The sequence below is a fragment of the Girardinichthys multiradiatus genome, chromosome 3 (assembly GCF_021462225.1).
Source record: "Girardinichthys multiradiatus isolate DD_20200921_A chromosome 3, DD_fGirMul_XY1, whole genome shotgun sequence".
Lineage (NCBI taxonomy): Eukaryota > Metazoa > Chordata > Actinopteri > Cyprinodontiformes > Goodeidae > Girardinichthys > Girardinichthys multiradiatus.
This window is the reverse complement of record NC_061796.1, coordinates 909,930-928,293: the sequence shown is the minus strand read 5'-3', so window position 1 is coordinate 928,293 and position 18,364 is coordinate 909,930. Positions and strand designations below refer to the sequence as shown.

Here is an 18,364-nt window from a genome sequence, read left to right as displayed (position 1 = left end):
TTTCCTCATGTATGCATCAACCCATATATTCCTAAGCCTCTTTTTAACCAAACTCAATTTAGTTGTATTTATATAACGCCAATTCACAACACGACATGTTGTCTCAAGGTACTTTACAAAATCAATTTGATCGAATCACACAGATTTCAAGTCAGGTTCGTACATTTCAATTAATCCTAACTATCAAACAGTGCAGTCAAATTCAGTTTATTATTCAAATTGGTTAAAACGTTTTCTATCTAAGGAAACCCAGCAGATTGCATCCTGTCAGTGACTTGCATCATTCAGTCCTCCTGGATGAGCATATAGCGACAGTCGACAGTCGCTTGCATTTACTTTGCAATAATTCCTCATACTGAACATGCATGTAGCGACAGTGGAGAGGAAAACTCCCTTTTAACATGAAGAAACTTCCAGCAGAACCAGCAATAGTAAAATGTTTTAACACAAGTGTTTTGCACGTTTGGCAATGTTTTTTACCTTAGCAGCAACTGAACCTACAATGGTCTTTGGTGAGGCTTGAATGAAATCCTGTTGCTGCTCTACGTTAAGCACCATGAAGAAAAGTCAAGGAAGGAGAAAACCTCCTTAGCCTAAAGCACTTCTCAAATTTACGAAAGGAACTTAGAAAATTATTTGATTTCATCATTCACTTGGGTCACCTCAGTTTATGTATGGAACATAGGTTTCTCACTAGTCACAAACATTAAATCCTTGAATCCTATGTTTACTGCTACATCAAGTGGAAGAATGCAACATTTTCTCTGTGGAATCCTAAATATTTGCATTTTAAATGAAAAGTTTACCGAACCAAATGTAGGAAATACAGTTGCAGGTTTTTTGACACTGTGTTGTCTATTATTTCTGACTGAAATGCTGAGCTGCCACTTTCTGCCCAATTTTGCTTGTAGGATTTAGCACATACGTAATCAGCTAAAAGTTTAGGAATGATAAACATTAATTAGAGAGTACATAAATTGTGGTTTATTAGTAAAAACATTTTGCTTAATGCAGAATTTTTGCCTGACTTTACTACAATTACATATCAAACACAAAAAAACAATAACTAAAAGAACTGTGTTCAAGATGTTTTAAACCGCTAGGGGATCATTGTAACTGTTACAGTCATAATATGAGATTGTTTAAAGATTCATATCTTATTAAAGTAAAGTTTGACTGGTTACCCAAACTTTTGTAGATAACTACCATGTAAAGTAAAAAGCATAACAATCATGTAGATGACTAAAGTACATGCCAATTAGAGTTAATAAATAAGGAGGTCTTCAAACATTTCTTCCAAGTAAAAAAACCCCCAAACAAACAGCTGAGGAAGAAAATCAAATCTGTAGCGCTTTTCATAAATGATCCGTAAAATACTTTGTAGTTGGACAAGAAAAAAGATGGACAACAGGACAAACAGATAAGTTGACTAATTGTGGAGCAGAAGAATGCTTAAAAAAATCTGAAAAGTGTGGGATGCTTGTGTATTCATTACTCTTTAATCTCATACTCAAATAAAGGCAGAAATAAATAAAGGCAGAAGGCAGATTAGGGATAAAGTTGTGGAATATAAAAAAATATATAAAAAAAAAACATGTTTTTCAAAAATCAGAAAAGGTTTGTGTGCTTATATTTTTCACTCTATGTTCTCAAACCCTTAAAACAAACTACAGTTACCAATAGAAGTTACTCAATTACTAAATAGAGCCAACCTGTATCTATTTTAAAGTCTGTAGAATAACTGTTCTGCTATTTTATAATCATGTTAATGAGGCTTGTTAGTATGGTGGATAATAAGAGTAAAATGAGTAGTTTTTACCATATGCAAAAGGGAATTTGGTATAAATTGTTCTGGGGAATAAGGAAAAAGTAATTTTAAAGCAGCATGCAAGGCCGGTTCAAGAATAAGTATAGATAAAGAGAAGTTCTTGGTGTGAGGAAAGATTAATGAATTTATTTGAAACGGGCACGTAGGCCTGTTCAGAAACAGTCCAGTTGTGAAAAAAGTATTACATCCTGCAGCTTTCTAGATCACCTTGACATTAAAGTTCATAGTGCCAGAAACGTTTACCAAAGTAACAAGATGAGAGTCGATTGGTCGGAATTTTCACATACACAGCGATGATATGACTTTGCATAAATACATCTGAAGGCCATCTGTCATTTGACAGATTGCAATTCCCACCCCTGATCACTTGGTGGCAAGTTAGCAAATTAATTAACTGTTTTGTTACTTAACGTATGGCCTCATTGGCTTCTCTCGACAGCTGAGTGTCTGAAGGATTATCAAAAAGCTCAATAAAAACGATGGTGTTGATAAAACAGGTGAAAAAAGAGGGACTGCTCAAATGAAAGATGAAGAAAAAACAAGTGTGGGTGCACAGTTCAGGTCCATAAGGGACCAAGAGGAAGTTGTGGGACTGTGCATTCAGGCCACAGCACGTGATTTGTTCTTATTTTACGTTTAATTTAATTGTTTATATGTAGTTACTGAGACCACAGTTAGTGCTTTTTGTCACTGCAGAGAAAACGTTACATGTATTCATCTGGTTGATGTGGATTCTCTGTTCAGCTTGTTCGGACTGAATAATAATTAAAATGAATGAAAATAAATGCTATTGAATTTTTAATATTGTCATTTTAGAAAATAAAGTGACAGGTAAAAATAGATTATGACCGGATGTTTTTTACCCTGTTGACAATTAAAAAGACTTGCTCAATCTCAGGTAAGTAACATAAAGCCCAAGTTTTCACTTTTTTTTTTAAAATCATATGCCACACAAGCCATAAAAACTTAAATATTTAATGTCATTTTCTTAATCGATGACTGGCAAACCAAAAAGTCAATACAAAATTTCTGTTCCTGGAAAACCAGGGTTTGCTTAGACCATTTAGACCATTTAGGTTATGTTCACACTGCAGGCAAATGCAGCCCAGATCCGACTTTTTTGTCCATATGTGACCCATATCCGACTTTTTCGTGTAACTCAGAATGGCCCAATTCTAGCCTATTCACCTAAAAAAATTGTTCCACTAACATGTGTGTTACTAACTCAGATACGTATCCGTTTTTTAAAGCATTCGCATTCAGAATGCTCATGTCACATTTCATCTGACTTTTATGTCATTGTCGTGGCTCCGACTACACATCCACACAAAATTCTCTACAGACGTATCAGTCACTCCTCCACAAAATAATTAGTTGTGCTCTCTTTTTTTCTTACCTTTCTTTGTCTTGATATGATGTGGTCATATTATTGTCGGTTCCCATTGCTCATCAACTTAATAATAATACACAGGTCTGTTAATACTTCCATAAACAGTGTGCTACTGTGTGACATCTGCAATATTCTCCTGTGCATGCGGGTCGCTTTGTGGTCATGAACTATTCAGACTGAAGTCTTATAGTGGTCACATTTAATTAGTAATTTGAACAAACCACACCAAAATATCATATTTGAGTAAAATATCAGAATTGAGCATCAAGACCTGCAGTGTGACCGTAGCCTTACAAGTGATAAACTGGGCTTATATCAATCTCAGGGATGCGCTCTAAACTTAGGTTTAGAATGGTAAATGTAGTAAAAGCATTTAAAGCTTTGAAGGTCTTACCTCATCCCTTTTTTTGGAACCGAGGAAGTGACGAGCCACGTGTTCAGGTAACATGTTTGTTACCAGTGCCTCATTCCAGCGCCTCATTTCATATACTTTTTCCTTCTGTTCATGGACTTCTATCTTCCATAAGAAAAGAGTGCGAGCAAGCTTCTCCACCTTCAGCCGTGACAGTTAATGACATTAGCATCAGACATGTATTTAAATTTAAAGGTTCATAAGGGCAAGCCTTAACATCTTGACATAATATAATAATATATAATAATAATAATAATAATATACAAATGTCAAAGTAATCTTGTTGAACTTAGTAATGTTAATAACAAAATGTAAACAGGACTGATAATGTAGCATTAAAATGTTAAAATACATTTAAAATGTTATGTAAAATTAAAAATAGCTTGTGCCTTAACAATTCTTGCTTAGGACCTCACAAAGGAAATCAGACCTGAAAAGAGTTTAATGCATTTAAAAATTAAGGTTTTTAAAGACTTTGTAAAGGGATACTTAATTTAAAAATATACATGTCAATGAAACTCATATGATTTTTATTAAAACATCTAAATGTTACCAGATGTATTATTCTAGTCTTAGTTTAAACTTAATGACAAGAACTGACATAAAATACATATTGCAATTTTACTTAATTTTGATGCACTTATTTGCAGTTGTTCTTATGTATGCCCTTTGACAACTTGAAAAATGTAAGACTTACATGCCTCTCACTCTAAAACAAAATTCAAATTTACAATATTTGTTTAACTATGGATACCTTCCTTGTTTATGTGTGATATAAAATCTGGGGTCATGATGTAATGGTTGAGCTTTATTGCATAGAACAGTTTATCTGGACAACAGCAACTGCCTTACTGTGTAAAGCAGGTTACCTGTCTATGACTTTGGCATGGTTTTGAACTTACATGTCTGGAGAAGTAATATAAGCTGACCATCATAATGAAGATCATAACCGTCATTGTGAACTTGGAAGGAACCATGTCTGAGCTGGAAAAAGAAAAATGTCATTCTAAAATATCATGCTGAATACAATGCTGTATCAAGGATGCTTCCAGTGCAAATTAAAGGATGAACTGAATACACCATATCCTATTCTGTTCTATTTCAAGTTAAGCAGGAATTTTGCATGACAGGTCATTTTTGGTTTCTACAATAGAACTGGGGAATACAAGATTTGTGTAACATCTACACAATCTAGTGTCAAAGTGTTCACAGTGTACCAAACGGTACAATTTCTAATACGTTATTATCCTATAATATATACATACTCCTTAAGGACAGAGAGATTTGTTTTCTTTCACAGAGATTCAAGAACACATTTTGTCTGTTTTTCATTCTGCTTTTCTTACAGCTTGTTCTTGACAAATCATTCAAGCAGACCTTTTTTCTTATTTGGTTTCTGAAAACTACACTATATTGCCTAAAGTATTAGGTCACACCACCAAATCAATGAATTTCGGTGTTACAATCACGTCCATGGCTGCAGGTGTATAAAGTTTGGTGTGGAGACATTTGACTGGCCTGCACAGATTCCTGACCTCAACCTTCTTAAAACCCTTTGAGATAATTTATAGCAGAGGCTGCTATTCTGGTTTGTTCATCTAACTATAAACACACTCCTAAACCTTGTGGAAGATGTTTAAAGAATAGCTTACGTTTGGCAAAAAAGTTTATTATATATAAATGCTACAGTAGAAGGGACCTCTGAGGATTTCCAAAGAATTTGGCACTTGAATTATTGTAAAGTATGAAATGTCCTTGCTCTTGTTCCTACCAGTTCAAGTAAAATAAGTTATAGTGTGTTCTTGTGGAGGGCATATTGGCTTTTACTCTCAGAGAAAGTGTATTGGTGTTTTACCTGTATTCTTGGAAGCGAACCATATCGTACCGCTCAAAGATGTCTTTCCAACTGTAGATGTTAACAATGCCAGTTGTCGCTGTTATGAGTAGCATCAGTGTCAGCTTGACCATGTGACTGACTTGAACTAGCATAGTAGTGGCTATTAGTGCAAGTACAGCAATAAAGCTGTAATATTTAGGATTGTTCAGGCACCCTCCAAGCCTGGACTGCGAAGATGAGGAAGAAAGAGCCACTGTGGTGCTGCCTGAATCTGGGACTCGAGGTATACAACTGAGCTGGAAAGTAAAAGACATAAAGATAAATCCCTTGTTATTTCTAAACATTTATTTTACCAGCCATTATTCTTGGTCTTCAGGCATGAACAACTATGTAATGTTTTTCAGATGAGTATTTTCTTATGATTTTCTAAATAACTGTTATTCTAGAGGCACAGTAACTTTCATTATAAGCTAGATTATCTTTTGCAATTTGAAAAAGCTCTTGTGCTCGGAGAAATAGGTAAAAGCAGCTTACCATATCCAGAAGGTCTGCCATGGTTAAGATGAAAATAGCTGCCATAGCCCAGGTGTTTCGAGCCCAACGGGTGTGATCAATCCAGGTCGAGAAAGACACCAACTTTTTGGGAAAGACCTTAAATGAAAAATACAATTAAAAAGTTAAATCTATCATTTGTAAAACAAAATATTTTTCTCACTATGACAAACAATAGAGAATGATGGCACATTGAAACTCATTTATTTTATTAGTTTTTAACCGCTGACATATGCCACTGAGTGTAAAGAAATAACATTATTTCCTCATAACCCTGTCCTGTCCGGCCATTTTTTAACAACCTTTGAGTTTAATTTAACCGAGTACGCTACACCTGAACGACAATTTCTTCACAGTAGATCATTATTAGACAATGCTGTTACAACCTTTAAAGAATCTGTTCCATTTCAGTTCACAAATTGATTCTCTTGTTCATAATCTTACTTGAGACAATGTAGCTCCCTTGAAAAAAGGGCAATTATTCATATGAGGCCGGCTCCCTGATGTAATTCAGAACTGTGTAATTTAAAGCACAATGTTTAAAAGTCGGAGAGAAAATGGTGCTCTGTATACCTAGAGGACTCCTACTTAATCTGGAAAAATAGCTTATTGTTGCATCAAAAGACACTTCGCCAATCTAGAACAGCTTACTTCTCATCAATCCAAGGTTTGTTTTTAGTGTGGTTGCTAAACTAACATAAAGTCATAACTTTGTTGAGCCATCCATTCCCTTAGCTTTCAGTTGTAATGACTGTATGAGATTATTTTAGATAAAATGTATTCTATTGAAAATAAAATAATTGACATACTCCTGACCATGATTACTTCATCCCCAGTAAGTGAAACAGCATTGGAGATAAGTGTAGAAACTGATCTGTGTTTGGACTGTTTTGATCCTGTGGAGCTTCCCAAGTTATCAAAAATGTTAGTTTCATCTAAACCTTCAACTTGTATGTTAGACCCAAACCACACCAAATTATTTAGGGAGGGTTCCCTTTGATTACCACCCCCATTTTAAATATGATTAATCTATCCTTAGTAAATGGATATGACCCACAGGCTTTTAAGATAACTGTAATTAAACATTTACTTAGGAAACCTTTGCTTGATCAAGATGACTTAATAAATTACAGACCTATTTTCAATCTTCCGAATCAGGGGAACAGCACTAGTCTGGTTTAGATCTTATTTTTCTGAAAGATTCCAGTTTGTTCATGTAATGATAAATCATTTACAAACTCCAGGATTACTTGTGGAGTACCACAGGGTTCAGTGCTTGGGCCACTTCTCTTTACTATAGGGTCAACGGTGGTGATAATGGTACAGGTTCACCCTGTAACCGGTGGGGTGCCGGTTCGAACCCCCATCTCAGTCAGTGTCAGTCTTGCCCAAGACACTTCACCTGCCTTGCCTGCTGATGTTTGTCTGTTAGTAAGCCCCAGGGCAGCTGTGGTTACAATGCCGCTTACCACTGTCAGTGTATGAATGGATGGATGACTGATTGGGACTGATTGTAGTGTAAAGGGTTTTGGGATCTCCGGAGACTTGATAAAGCACTACACAAGTACAGGCCATTTACCATTAGCCACATACCTTTCCTATCCAACAGGTAAAGTTATCAGGCAGCATGAAATACATTTACACTGGTATGCTGATGATACTCAGCTTTATTTATCCATAAATCCTGATGAATCCAACCAGTTAGATAGACTACAAGCATATGTGGAAGACATAAAAACTTGGTTAATTGAATAAAACTTAATAATAACTAAATTCAGACAAAACAGAAGTTGTCGTCTTTGGACAGGAGTCTTTGAAAAAGAAACTGCTTAGTCAATCAATTAATGTGTAGGTATAGAACTAAATTGGGGCCATAGTTTGTCCGTAAACATTTCTTTAAAACTGAAAAAGAAGGATTTGAAACTGAAAAGTAATTTTGCAACTGAAAAAAAAGATTTGAAACTGAAAAATATGTTTGAAACTGAAAACAATATTTTAAACTGAACAGAATTGTTTAAAACAAATTTTCAGATTCAAGTTGTTTTTCATTTTCATTTTTTTTCAGTTTCAAACTGCTGCTCCCTTGGTGTGGGTCGGGACATAGATGACATGGGGTGTGGAATGATGACTGACAGCTTTGGCGCCTAAAGGAAATATTCCAAGGTATTGGATTCAGGAACCGTGATAACTTGAAATGTCTTCAAAACATCGTTGCTATTCTATGTTTATGTGATTGGTTTTGAAAAATAATATGCTTCACTGATCCCAGCTGTTTATTTGAGCACACAACACAAATATCATTTGCAAAATTATGATTTTGACAAATTTGCGCAGCATTTTCAGTCCACATTGGACATTTCTCATGCTCTCAAAGTAAAGCAGAAGATCGGCCGGACTGCTTCAGCAGCGGCCGGCGGGAGTAGGACAGTATGGCTTCCTCGGCGTCTGTGGGCACCAATGACCATGTAATAATATAAAGGCTTGTTGTCATTATATCGCATGGGAAACATTGATAGAGAGTGAGAGAACAAAAATATTTACTACTTAAAGCAGTTTAGAGAAACCACCTGACATGAACTATGTGCTGGTCTGTTATCCTAGGAAAGATTCTGGTTAGGAGCCATTCCAACGTGAAAGCTGTCTCTTGAATGATAATGAGAACCAGATGTAGGAGGTGAATGCATTGTTTGAAGGGTTTGTAAAAAGTGACTGAGCATTGGATGGGCAGAATTCTGTATTGGGCTTCTTCCAAGACGTGTGCACCAATCTGTAATTTTGATTTGGAATTAATTGAAATAAAATACTGTTAAACGAAGACTGTGTCAAATATAGTCCTAAAGATGTCCGACATTGGTGGGAGACCACAAACCAACTTACACTTCTCTTGGTTTAAAATACTTAATCTTAGGCTGTTAATAAGCATTTTAGAATTTTATCGGTTTATTTAAGGGGAAACAGGTATTAAAATGCAGTCACGTATTAATCACTTGTCCCAGAGCAAGATATTGAAAATGCATGGATGTAGTTTCATGGTTCTACTGTGAGTCTTCCATATTTGGTAGATTTTATTCAAAATGCCTGGTGAGTACAAATGAGTGCATTTTAGTGTAATGTAATGTTTATTTCATGCTCAGTTCACTGCTCATCATGGGAATAGCTATGCTAAAGCTTATTAAGTAAATTGGTAGCCACACCTGTAACAAATGTTAAAGGAGCATAATATGCTGAGATGTGTTGCTAATATGTATAATATTATATGCCACCACACCACAGCACGACAAATACCCGGCACCCCACCAATCCAACACCACAAACCCAGGGACACCCTGGCCTGCCAGCCGTGTACCCCCCCATGGTATCCTCCCTGGTAAACGAAGCCCCGAGCCTGCCAGCCACCCCCTCCACCAAAGCGAAGCCATACCCCCAATTGCCACCACACAGCGGCCAAAAAAAATCCAAATGATTCTGAGAGAACAAAAACGCCAGCCACGGCACCAATCCACCCCCAAGATACGACTTCCAGCCCACTCAAATGTGGTGTGTGTGTGTGTGTGTGTGTGTTTGGGGGGTGGGAGACCCCCAATGTCTAACTGCAACTTAACATTTAGAGGTGGGAGCAGGCACCAGAGTTGAGGCTAAAAAATAGATCCCTCTCTGGATGGCATTAACTCTTGGGGCATCTTATGCCCCTTTTCCACTGGCTCGATTTGGCCCTACTCGACTCCATTCATTTCTATTACAGTTTTTTTCTGTACTGATACCTAATTTTTTGGTCCGTCCTACTGAGCAGGTCCAACCGGGGCTGAGACTACACGTGACATGAACAGACTGCTGTTCACTGATTGGCCATTGGACTAGGAGAAATGAGAAGATTGTCGCCGAGGTAGTGCAGGAAAAAGTTAAGAAAACTCAAGCGTGACTACAATAATTTTAAGGACCACAATGACCAGAGCGGGGCAAATCAAAATCTAATTTTACTATTTACAAATTATAGACCATTCCTGATGGCTGAAAGAAAAAATAAAGGACACATCAGCTTTCTGAATAACACGCAGACAGCATTGTAGCGACTTCAGTCCAGAACCATAGTCGCTGCTGGCTGAGTAGGGTTTTGCACGGTGCCATGACAAGCTCCATTTGCGCTCTATGTATTTATTTTAAAATGTATGACAATAAACTTTGGTTTGATCAGACAAGTTCATCGCTTATGATCAGAATTGTGAAATAACGTTCATAATAATGATCTAGAATGACGGTGGTGAGATGACGCTCAACAAAAAACCTTTCACCCAGCTACCTGTTGGGAACGCCCATATGAGCTAAATAACTGAGACCACACCTCCTAGCAATCACCTGAAGTGTAGAAAAAATCTGAATACCTGTGCCACCATAACAAATAAACAAAACAAACTTTGCCTCTTACAAGTATGCTGTATTTAGTAACATCCTAAATCAGCTGATCAAACATAAAATCAGCTGTTCGGAAACACATACATTTCCCCCAAAACACACAAACAATACCACCATGAAACAACGTGTTTGATACGGAAATCTATTGAGGGTCCTTAATGAACCAGCATCTGTAGGAGGAGGTAGCAGGCAGAGAGCAGCTGACTGTAATCAGACTGCTTAAATTGCATCAAACTGGAAGAATAGCCCACTGAATCCACGGAGCATCAATATCCAGTATTCAACCAAAAACTAACTTCACCGTGGCCATAAGTCAGCAGTTTTGCACTATTATTGCCATTGATTAGACAAAAATATCCTCATAAAGCCCAACATTGTAACTTCTTCAGGCAAACTTTGGAGTTTCAGCAGTCCAGGAAGCAGCGTCTCTCCTCCATGCTTCTACTGCAACACCCCCCTCACATCAGAACCCCTGAACCATATTTTAAAAGTTCTGACTGGGCTGTGGTCCAGATAATTATCCCAGTGGATCATTTTATACATACAAAAACATATAAAACACATTCCCGCATATCCAATAATACAAACATTATTGGCATTTAGTTTATTTATGTTTTTATTCTCTGTTTAGTTATTAATTTTTTATCGTTTCAAGAGCTACACATTTTGCATACACTCTTTACCTTCGATCCCGATTTGGTCCCATTGACTCCCATTATAACCACATATTTTTGATGCACTATAATCCTTGCATTTTACAATACCTTACCCATGAGCACCAAAACAATCAAAATGTCAACCTTCAAAATACAGGGAAAACTGGTTTTAAAGGGCATTTTTTTCAAAACGTTTCTCTGCCGCAGAAAGAAATTACAACGTGGTAGATCGAGAACTTCTGGCCATCAAAATGGCTTTCGAGGAGTGGAGGTACTGACTTGAAGGCACACCTCAACCCATTGTTGTTTCGACTGACCATACAAATTTGGAATATATCAGACAGGCTAAACGATTGAGTCCTGTTGGTCAATGTTTTTCTCCCATTTCAACTTCACCATCACTTATCGTCCTGGCTCTAAAAACATCAAGCCCGATGCCCTGTCCAGAGAGTTTTCTACCACTAAAGATGATTCTGACCCCGATCCCATTGTCGGCCTTTCCTGTGTGGTTGGAGCTTTAAACTGGGATTTGGAGGGTCAGATCAGACAGGCCCAACACACAGAACCTGATCCAGGTGGAGGTCCACCCGGCCGTCTTTATGTTCCCTCAGATTTAAGATCTAAAGTCATCCAGTGGGGACATTCATCCAGGTTATCTGGTCACCCTGGTTCTAGCCGTACCATAGCTCTCATTCGCAGATACTTCTAGTGGTCTACTCTAAACAGGGATGTTATTAGTTTCATTTCTGCATGTACTATCTGTGCCTGCAATAAATCATCCTACAAGCCTTCTGCGGGTTTACTTCAACCTTTAACTGTACCAAGTCGTCCCTAGTCGCACATCGCCCTAGATTTTGTCACTTGTCTTCCCCCATCTAAAAATAAGACAGTAATCACGTCAATTATCGACCGTTTTTCCAAGGCCTGCCACCTCCTGGCGTTGACCAAACTCGAATCAGCTGCTGAGACAACTAGGCTTGTCATTAAGCACGTTTTCCGCTTCCACGGGGTTCCCACTGAGATTATCTCTGATCGAGGCCTCCAGTTCATTTCTCAGGTCTGGCGTGACTTCTGTACGGCATTGGGAGCTAAATCTGTCATCAGGTTTTAACCCACAAACCAATGGCCAGTGTGAAAGATTAAATCAAGAGGTAGAAAACACCCTTCGATGCCTATGCAACCAAAACCCCACATCCTGGAGGAAACATCTGGCCTGGGTGGAATACGCCCATGATAGCCATGTCTCTGCAGCCACCGGTCTATCTCCTTTTGAGGCCTCATGTGGCTACCCAAACACATACCTACCTCTTTTCCGGACCAGATTCTTCCTTCCATCAGATCCCATCTTTGCCACTGCAAAAGGCTGTGGGACCAAACTAAGTCCGCATTTCAGCGTACTTCCGCTCAGAACAAGCGTTACGCTGACAAAAGGAGAATACCCACACCAGTTTATGTTCCTGGTCAAGAGGTATGGATGTCCTCCCAAAATTTTCCCCTCAAAGCCGTCTCTAAGAAGCTTGCACCATGTTTTCTAGGCCCATTTAAGATCGAATCTGAGATCAGTCCCTCCACCGTTCGCCTCAGACTACCTGCTCATTACAGAGTTCATCCCACTTTTCACGTTTCTTAGATAAAACCAGTCCTGTCCAGTCCATTGTCTTGCTCATAAGCGATCTCCTCATCATCTTGTTTTTTTCTCCTCTGCCTACAGATCTGGTTTTGCCAGAAGCCAACGTGGATATTTTTCTGTCTCCTGTCTCCACTCGTGTCATGTTCAGAGGATTGGGGAAACTAAAGCCTCGACGCCTCTGCCTTGAGCCTCCCTCTGACTCCAACTCTGAACCCAGGCTCCTAGGTGACCCCTTCATCAAGCCTCTGAGGATCATCCACCTGCCTGTCCACCATCCCACGGCTTTTCCCAATCGCAGTGGAGAATACCAGAAAAGAGAAACACAGAATCATAGAAGCAGGGAAAGAATTCTGCCTTAGCCGCACTCTTCCTGTCAGCCTCAGCCACTGTGGGTAAAGACTGATCCCTCCCCAGCCTCATTACGAACTCTTCTTCAGTAAGTCAAACCCTGAGAGACATTCTGATTATTTCTCTGTTCACATTCTGGATTTCTCTAAGCCTTTCCTCTCCTTCCTCAGTGTGATATCGATTCTACCCGCTGATCCAGTCCTGGTTCCTGTCCGATCTAGACCTGTAAAACTTAATAAACTGTCAAAACGCTGTCTTGGTCCTCGTGGTTGTGTAAACTCAGAGTCTGAGAAAAACTCACTACGAAAAAAGGTGCCTCAAGGGTTAAATGTGCCCACCCCCACTGCCCTACATGTGCATGTCATGAAAATGTTACAAGTGAGAGTGTCTAAATTGTACAATAAATAAACCCTCCCCCTACTCCAATGATGCACCCGCACCCTAAAGTCCTACATGAGTGGTAAGGTGATCAAACAGGTAGAGGTAGGTGTCTGGGAGTGGGGAGGTCAGGACTGGGGCCGAAATGCTCTACCAGGGAGAGGCCAGAAATGAAACCGCCAGGCTGGCTGACCTCGCAATGTGCCACCCTGTCCACCAACTGTGCCAAAAGGAATGAAGCCAGCCAAGCAAACTGAAGAACACCGCCAATAGGCCACAGCCCGCACTGGAAAAGGCCACACTCACTCCCAGAAGCGGAACCACAAACAACCAGGCCAGCCAGGCAACAATGACAGAGCCAACCCCAAGCACCCACCAGGAACTGCCCAGCAGACAAGCCAACCCCACCCAAGTACAAGGCAGCGAAGCCCTATGCAACCACAGAGCCCAGTGACGCCCCTCCCTGCCACATCCGAATACAATGGCCAGAGCAGCTACACTCAGTACCACCATCCCACCACCACAGAACGCTAAATAGCAGAGGCCAGAACGCAGCAAAAAGCACCCAAAACAAAAGCCATGAACAAGTCCCACACTGCACAAATGCGCCCCAACCAGCCTCCCGAGACAACAAAGCCTCCATGAAAAGAAGACCCACAACATCCACACCCAAGAACACACGCCAGACACCCATAAACCAGCCGGAAGAAGTCCCACAAGAAAACCCACAACAAAGCACACCAAAGGCAAAAAGACCACAGAGCCTGAGACACAAAGTTCTAAGAGCATTTGCTCAGATGCCTGAAGTTTTCAATTTGTAAAGGAATAGTTGTAGAGAGTTAGATAGTATAGGGGATAGGAAGGGCCTTTGATTTGTTCTAATTGATAGAGTAGTCTGAAATTGTTAACTTATTCATTAGGGTTATAGCATTTGTAAGACAGGAGTTTTAATTTTCTAGAAAGAGTAACACATCATCATCATATAAAAACATTTTATAAATTCTATTAGCTGTTTAAATTTCATCAAGATTTTTACTTTGATGAATTAGTCTTTTTGTATAATATATAGCATTTAGATTTTTAATGAATCCAGCTAAGTCAGGATGTTTAATATGATGGGTTATCTTTTCAAGCCTTATGGCAAAATCCTGGCCATTACTTTAAAAACTGCGTTTATACGTGATATTGGGCAGTAGCTAGCTAATTATTATATTTGCATGTAATATTTAAAATATTTGAGATATCTTTACCTCCATCAAATGTTTTTTTTAAATCTCACAATAAATCAGTTTCAGGGTTGGATTTTTCCAATGTCGTTTACAACATCAATTTTAGATCTGAAACCCATTCTGATGTGACTTTTCCACTCAGATCTTGTTTAAAGTTCTCTGGAGTACATTGTCAGTTTCCAGGGAGACGGTGAACTTGGTACAAAAAAGAATCAAATAAATTAATCTAAGAACAGAGGAAGTCAACAGAGGTGGTGCATTAATGAACGGCGAGATAAATGTATTTCGGCTGACCCAACAGATTTGAAAATGATAGTGTAGGATGGGGAGAGCTAAGTAGATCAGTTGAAAGGAAGAAGAAAAAAACAAAAAATGGAAAACAAAATATCTTAATTTCTCAGTACCTTAAACAAAGCTCTGCATCTGTAATTTCTAAAATGAATTTTATTAGTGTTTTTTCTATTTTGTTAGAATGTTTACTTGTATAATAAAGTATAAACAGAAAACCTCTGTAGATATTTGTTTAAAAAAATTATGTAGCTAGAGTAAAACTGGGACATGCCGATATGAGTACCTCTTCACTGTTGTGTCCATGGTATGATCACTACAGGCTTGTGAAATTGAAATATTTAATGCAGTATTGATAGTATTGAAAAGCCTCAAGCACTATTTAGAGTAAGTCTATATTTTCTGTGCTCATGGGATTGACTGAATTACCCTGTGTAGCTTGCTGACCTAAGATGAGTCCGTGCAAGCAGCTGTCAATATTGACCTGCCTGCTGGATGTCAGGTAATTATATTTACACAACTGGACAAAATCAATCATTATTACATAAAACAAAAAACATTCCAATGGTTATGTAGTATGCAAAACTACCCTTTTAAAACTAAATAATGGTGATTAAAAAGTGTATAATGGCCCAAAAATAGCTTTGTAACTCACTCCAGGAAAGATGGCAGCAAGAGAGCAGATTGTCAGGATAAGCAGCAAAATCTCGCCCACTGCAAAGGTGATGTAGTTTATAATGAGCCTGTTTAAAACAAACATACCAAATAACATTGAAACCAAGAGCAGTTAGTCAAAAACATTCTTGACAATTTTTAACAAATTGCTCATTGTAAATCTTTATAATAAAGTGTCAAGGAAATTATTGTGTTGTAAAACTGACCTGGGGTCAATAAGTGTCTCCATCACTGTAGTAAAGAGAAGAACTACACAGGAGCAACAAAAGGCAGCACCACTCTGTTTTTCCTTCTCAATAGAGAAACGAACCTCTAGGTCAGGATCCACAAACCTCAAGGAAAGCTTGTTGGTGTGTTTTCCCTTTAGACTGTCAAGACATTAAAAGTTTAGTAGTTTCAACAAAAACATTTTAATATTTTTGGTCCTCTGATATATATATTCAAAGGCTTCCACATTTGTAGTGTAATATGTTTTCTATCCCAAAGAAAGTACTCCCAGACCAGTGCTTCTGTGTTTTTTTATGTTTGCTACATCCTTTTAATCACAATGCATAGAGGTCTATAAATGAACACTACAAAACATTTGTGTTGTGACTTAAAAGATTTTCTTAATCTAGATTTCTTTTAGAAGGGCAAATGCCTGACAAACAAATGCTTGACACAGATTGTTTGGTATTAGACATGGATTAAGACTCTTTGATTTGCTTTGTTAGGTTTCTCAGGATTATTTTTTGTTATGAATTTGCTTTATAAAGATAATGCCAATTCAAGGAGCAAGTTGACATTCAAGACTACACAGTTTTAAAGTTAACTGGTTGCGGTGTTTAAGAAGGTTTCATCTCCATTTTGTCAGCACCACACGTAATGAGACATCAAACACTTTTATTTTTACATGTCCTGTCATGGCATTTCAAGCTCACCCTATAGCAAAGTTGGTTTCCTACATGTAGCAGGGCAGTTTTGGTCTACAAAAAGGATATCCCAAGATGGAATCCTAATTGCATCATTGACTTTATTAAATCAAGACTGGATCTAGTAGGCATGCCACATTGATGTAACAGTAACCTGTTCTTGTATGATCTTCACTCATTTAGAATCAGAATCAGAAAAGCTTTATTGCCAAGTACGTTTTTGGACATACAAGGAATTTGTTTTGGCGTAGTCGGTGCAATACAGTACAAATTAAACAGTATAAACATATCTACAATATAATATAAATATATGTGCACAGTTTTAAGTGAGTGAGAGTAAATATAGAGCAGTATTTAGATTGTGTGTCAGTGCATTGGTGTGTAGGTTTGTGGTTGTTTTGTCTTCTTAAAAAAGTACATTATGGTATGGAGGCCATCTTAGGTTTTCACCACATTTACAAACACAAACTGGACTTCACTAAAAATTTGGAAATATACTTTTACAAAAACAGTCTTATTTAGAACTTGAATGTAATTTGAACTTTAAGTATCTTTACATGTGCCTTTCACATGATTACCTAGGAATTTCAACATTTGTTGCAATGGTCCTTTAATCCAAACCAACTTTATTTATAAAGCACATTACCAGCACAAGACCAGTGTTGTACACTTAAATAGGTTAAAAGCAAAAAAAAAACAAACATTAAAACGCATGACACACAAGTAAACAGCCGTATATTAAAACAATATAAAAAAGCATAAAAATCAACTAATATAAAAAAGAACTAAAACCAAAATCTTACTGGGTGTCAAATGCCAGGCTAAAAACATAGGTTTTCAGAAGAGATTTAAAAACAGAGAAGTCATCAGTCTATTTTTCAAGGGCCAGATGATTCCACAATTTGGGACCTGTACAGCAAAAGCACAATCTCTTCTAAGTTTACGCTCAGTCCTAGGGACAATGAGGAGCAGCTGATCAACTGACCTCGGAGAGCGAGTAGGTGTATAAGGCTACAATAGTTCACAGAGAAAGGACGGGGTAAAGCCATTGATGGGCTTTGGAAGCAAATAAAATAATTTTAAAATTAATCCTAAATAGAATGGGCAGCCAGTGAAGGTAAGCTAAAAAGGGGAAATGTGCTCAAACATCCGAGGACCGGTTAAAAGACGACTACAGCATTTTGCAACGTCTGGAGACAAGTGATGGACAAAGCACTGAGCCGTACATAAAGTGCATTACGTTGATCCAACCGAGTGGCAACAAATGCAAGGATTACAGTCTGAAATTGCGGTCGCCAAGACTGAATCAAAAAGTTTGCTTCACAAAATAAGACTTGAACCACTTCAGTACTATGTCATGATGCCCACCCACGGCTCCAAATAAGAGAGTAAAATGATGTGATCCACTGTTAAAATACAGCTGTCAAATCTAAAAGCACAAAAAAAACAAAGTCGCCACGATTAGTAGTTACAAATATGTCAATGAATATTTTTAAAAGGGCTGATTCAGTGCTGTGTAAAGAATTAAAACCAGACTGAAATATCACAAAAACAGAAAGACCATTAGTTCACTGTTTACTATTTTTTCCAGGACCTTGCAAAGAAAAGGTAGTTTAGAGATAGGCATGTAGTTAGCAAGAACTGTGTGATTAAGGGTTGTTTTTTTAATAAGAGGTTGTAATACTGCATGTTTCATATCCCTAGGATCACAACTGACATCAAACTGTGATTTCACAGTTTAAAAACCAGACGTCCAATTGTGCATAAAACCTCTTTAAATAGTTGACTAGGGACAGCATCATTTGGAGAACCTGTCGACT

General features: G+C 38.1%; 1 protein-coding gene across 4 annotated transcripts in view; it reads right to left on the bottom strand.

Moving 5' to 3' along the window:
* Positions 1 to 18,364, bottom strand: part of adcy3a (adenylate cyclase 3a) — a 171,991-nt gene that overhangs the window by 103,699 nt on the left and 49,928 nt on the right. For all 4 annotated transcript variants that reach the window (XM_047360985.1, XM_047360983.1, XM_047360986.1 and 1 more), the window contains exons 11-16: positions 15,840 to 16,001; positions 15,614 to 15,701; positions 6,002 to 6,118; positions 5,486 to 5,763; positions 4,533 to 4,614; positions 3,613 to 3,771 (exon numbers count right to left, since the gene is read on the bottom strand). In XM_047360985.1, coding sequence (XP_047216941.1) covers positions 3,613 to 3,771; positions 4,533 to 4,614; positions 5,486 to 5,763; positions 6,002 to 6,118; positions 15,614 to 15,701; positions 15,840 to 16,001 — 886 coding nt within the window. The remainder of the gene's footprint in view (positions 1 to 3,612; positions 3,772 to 4,532; positions 4,615 to 5,485; positions 5,764 to 6,001; positions 6,119 to 15,613; positions 15,702 to 15,839; positions 16,002 to 18,364) is intronic.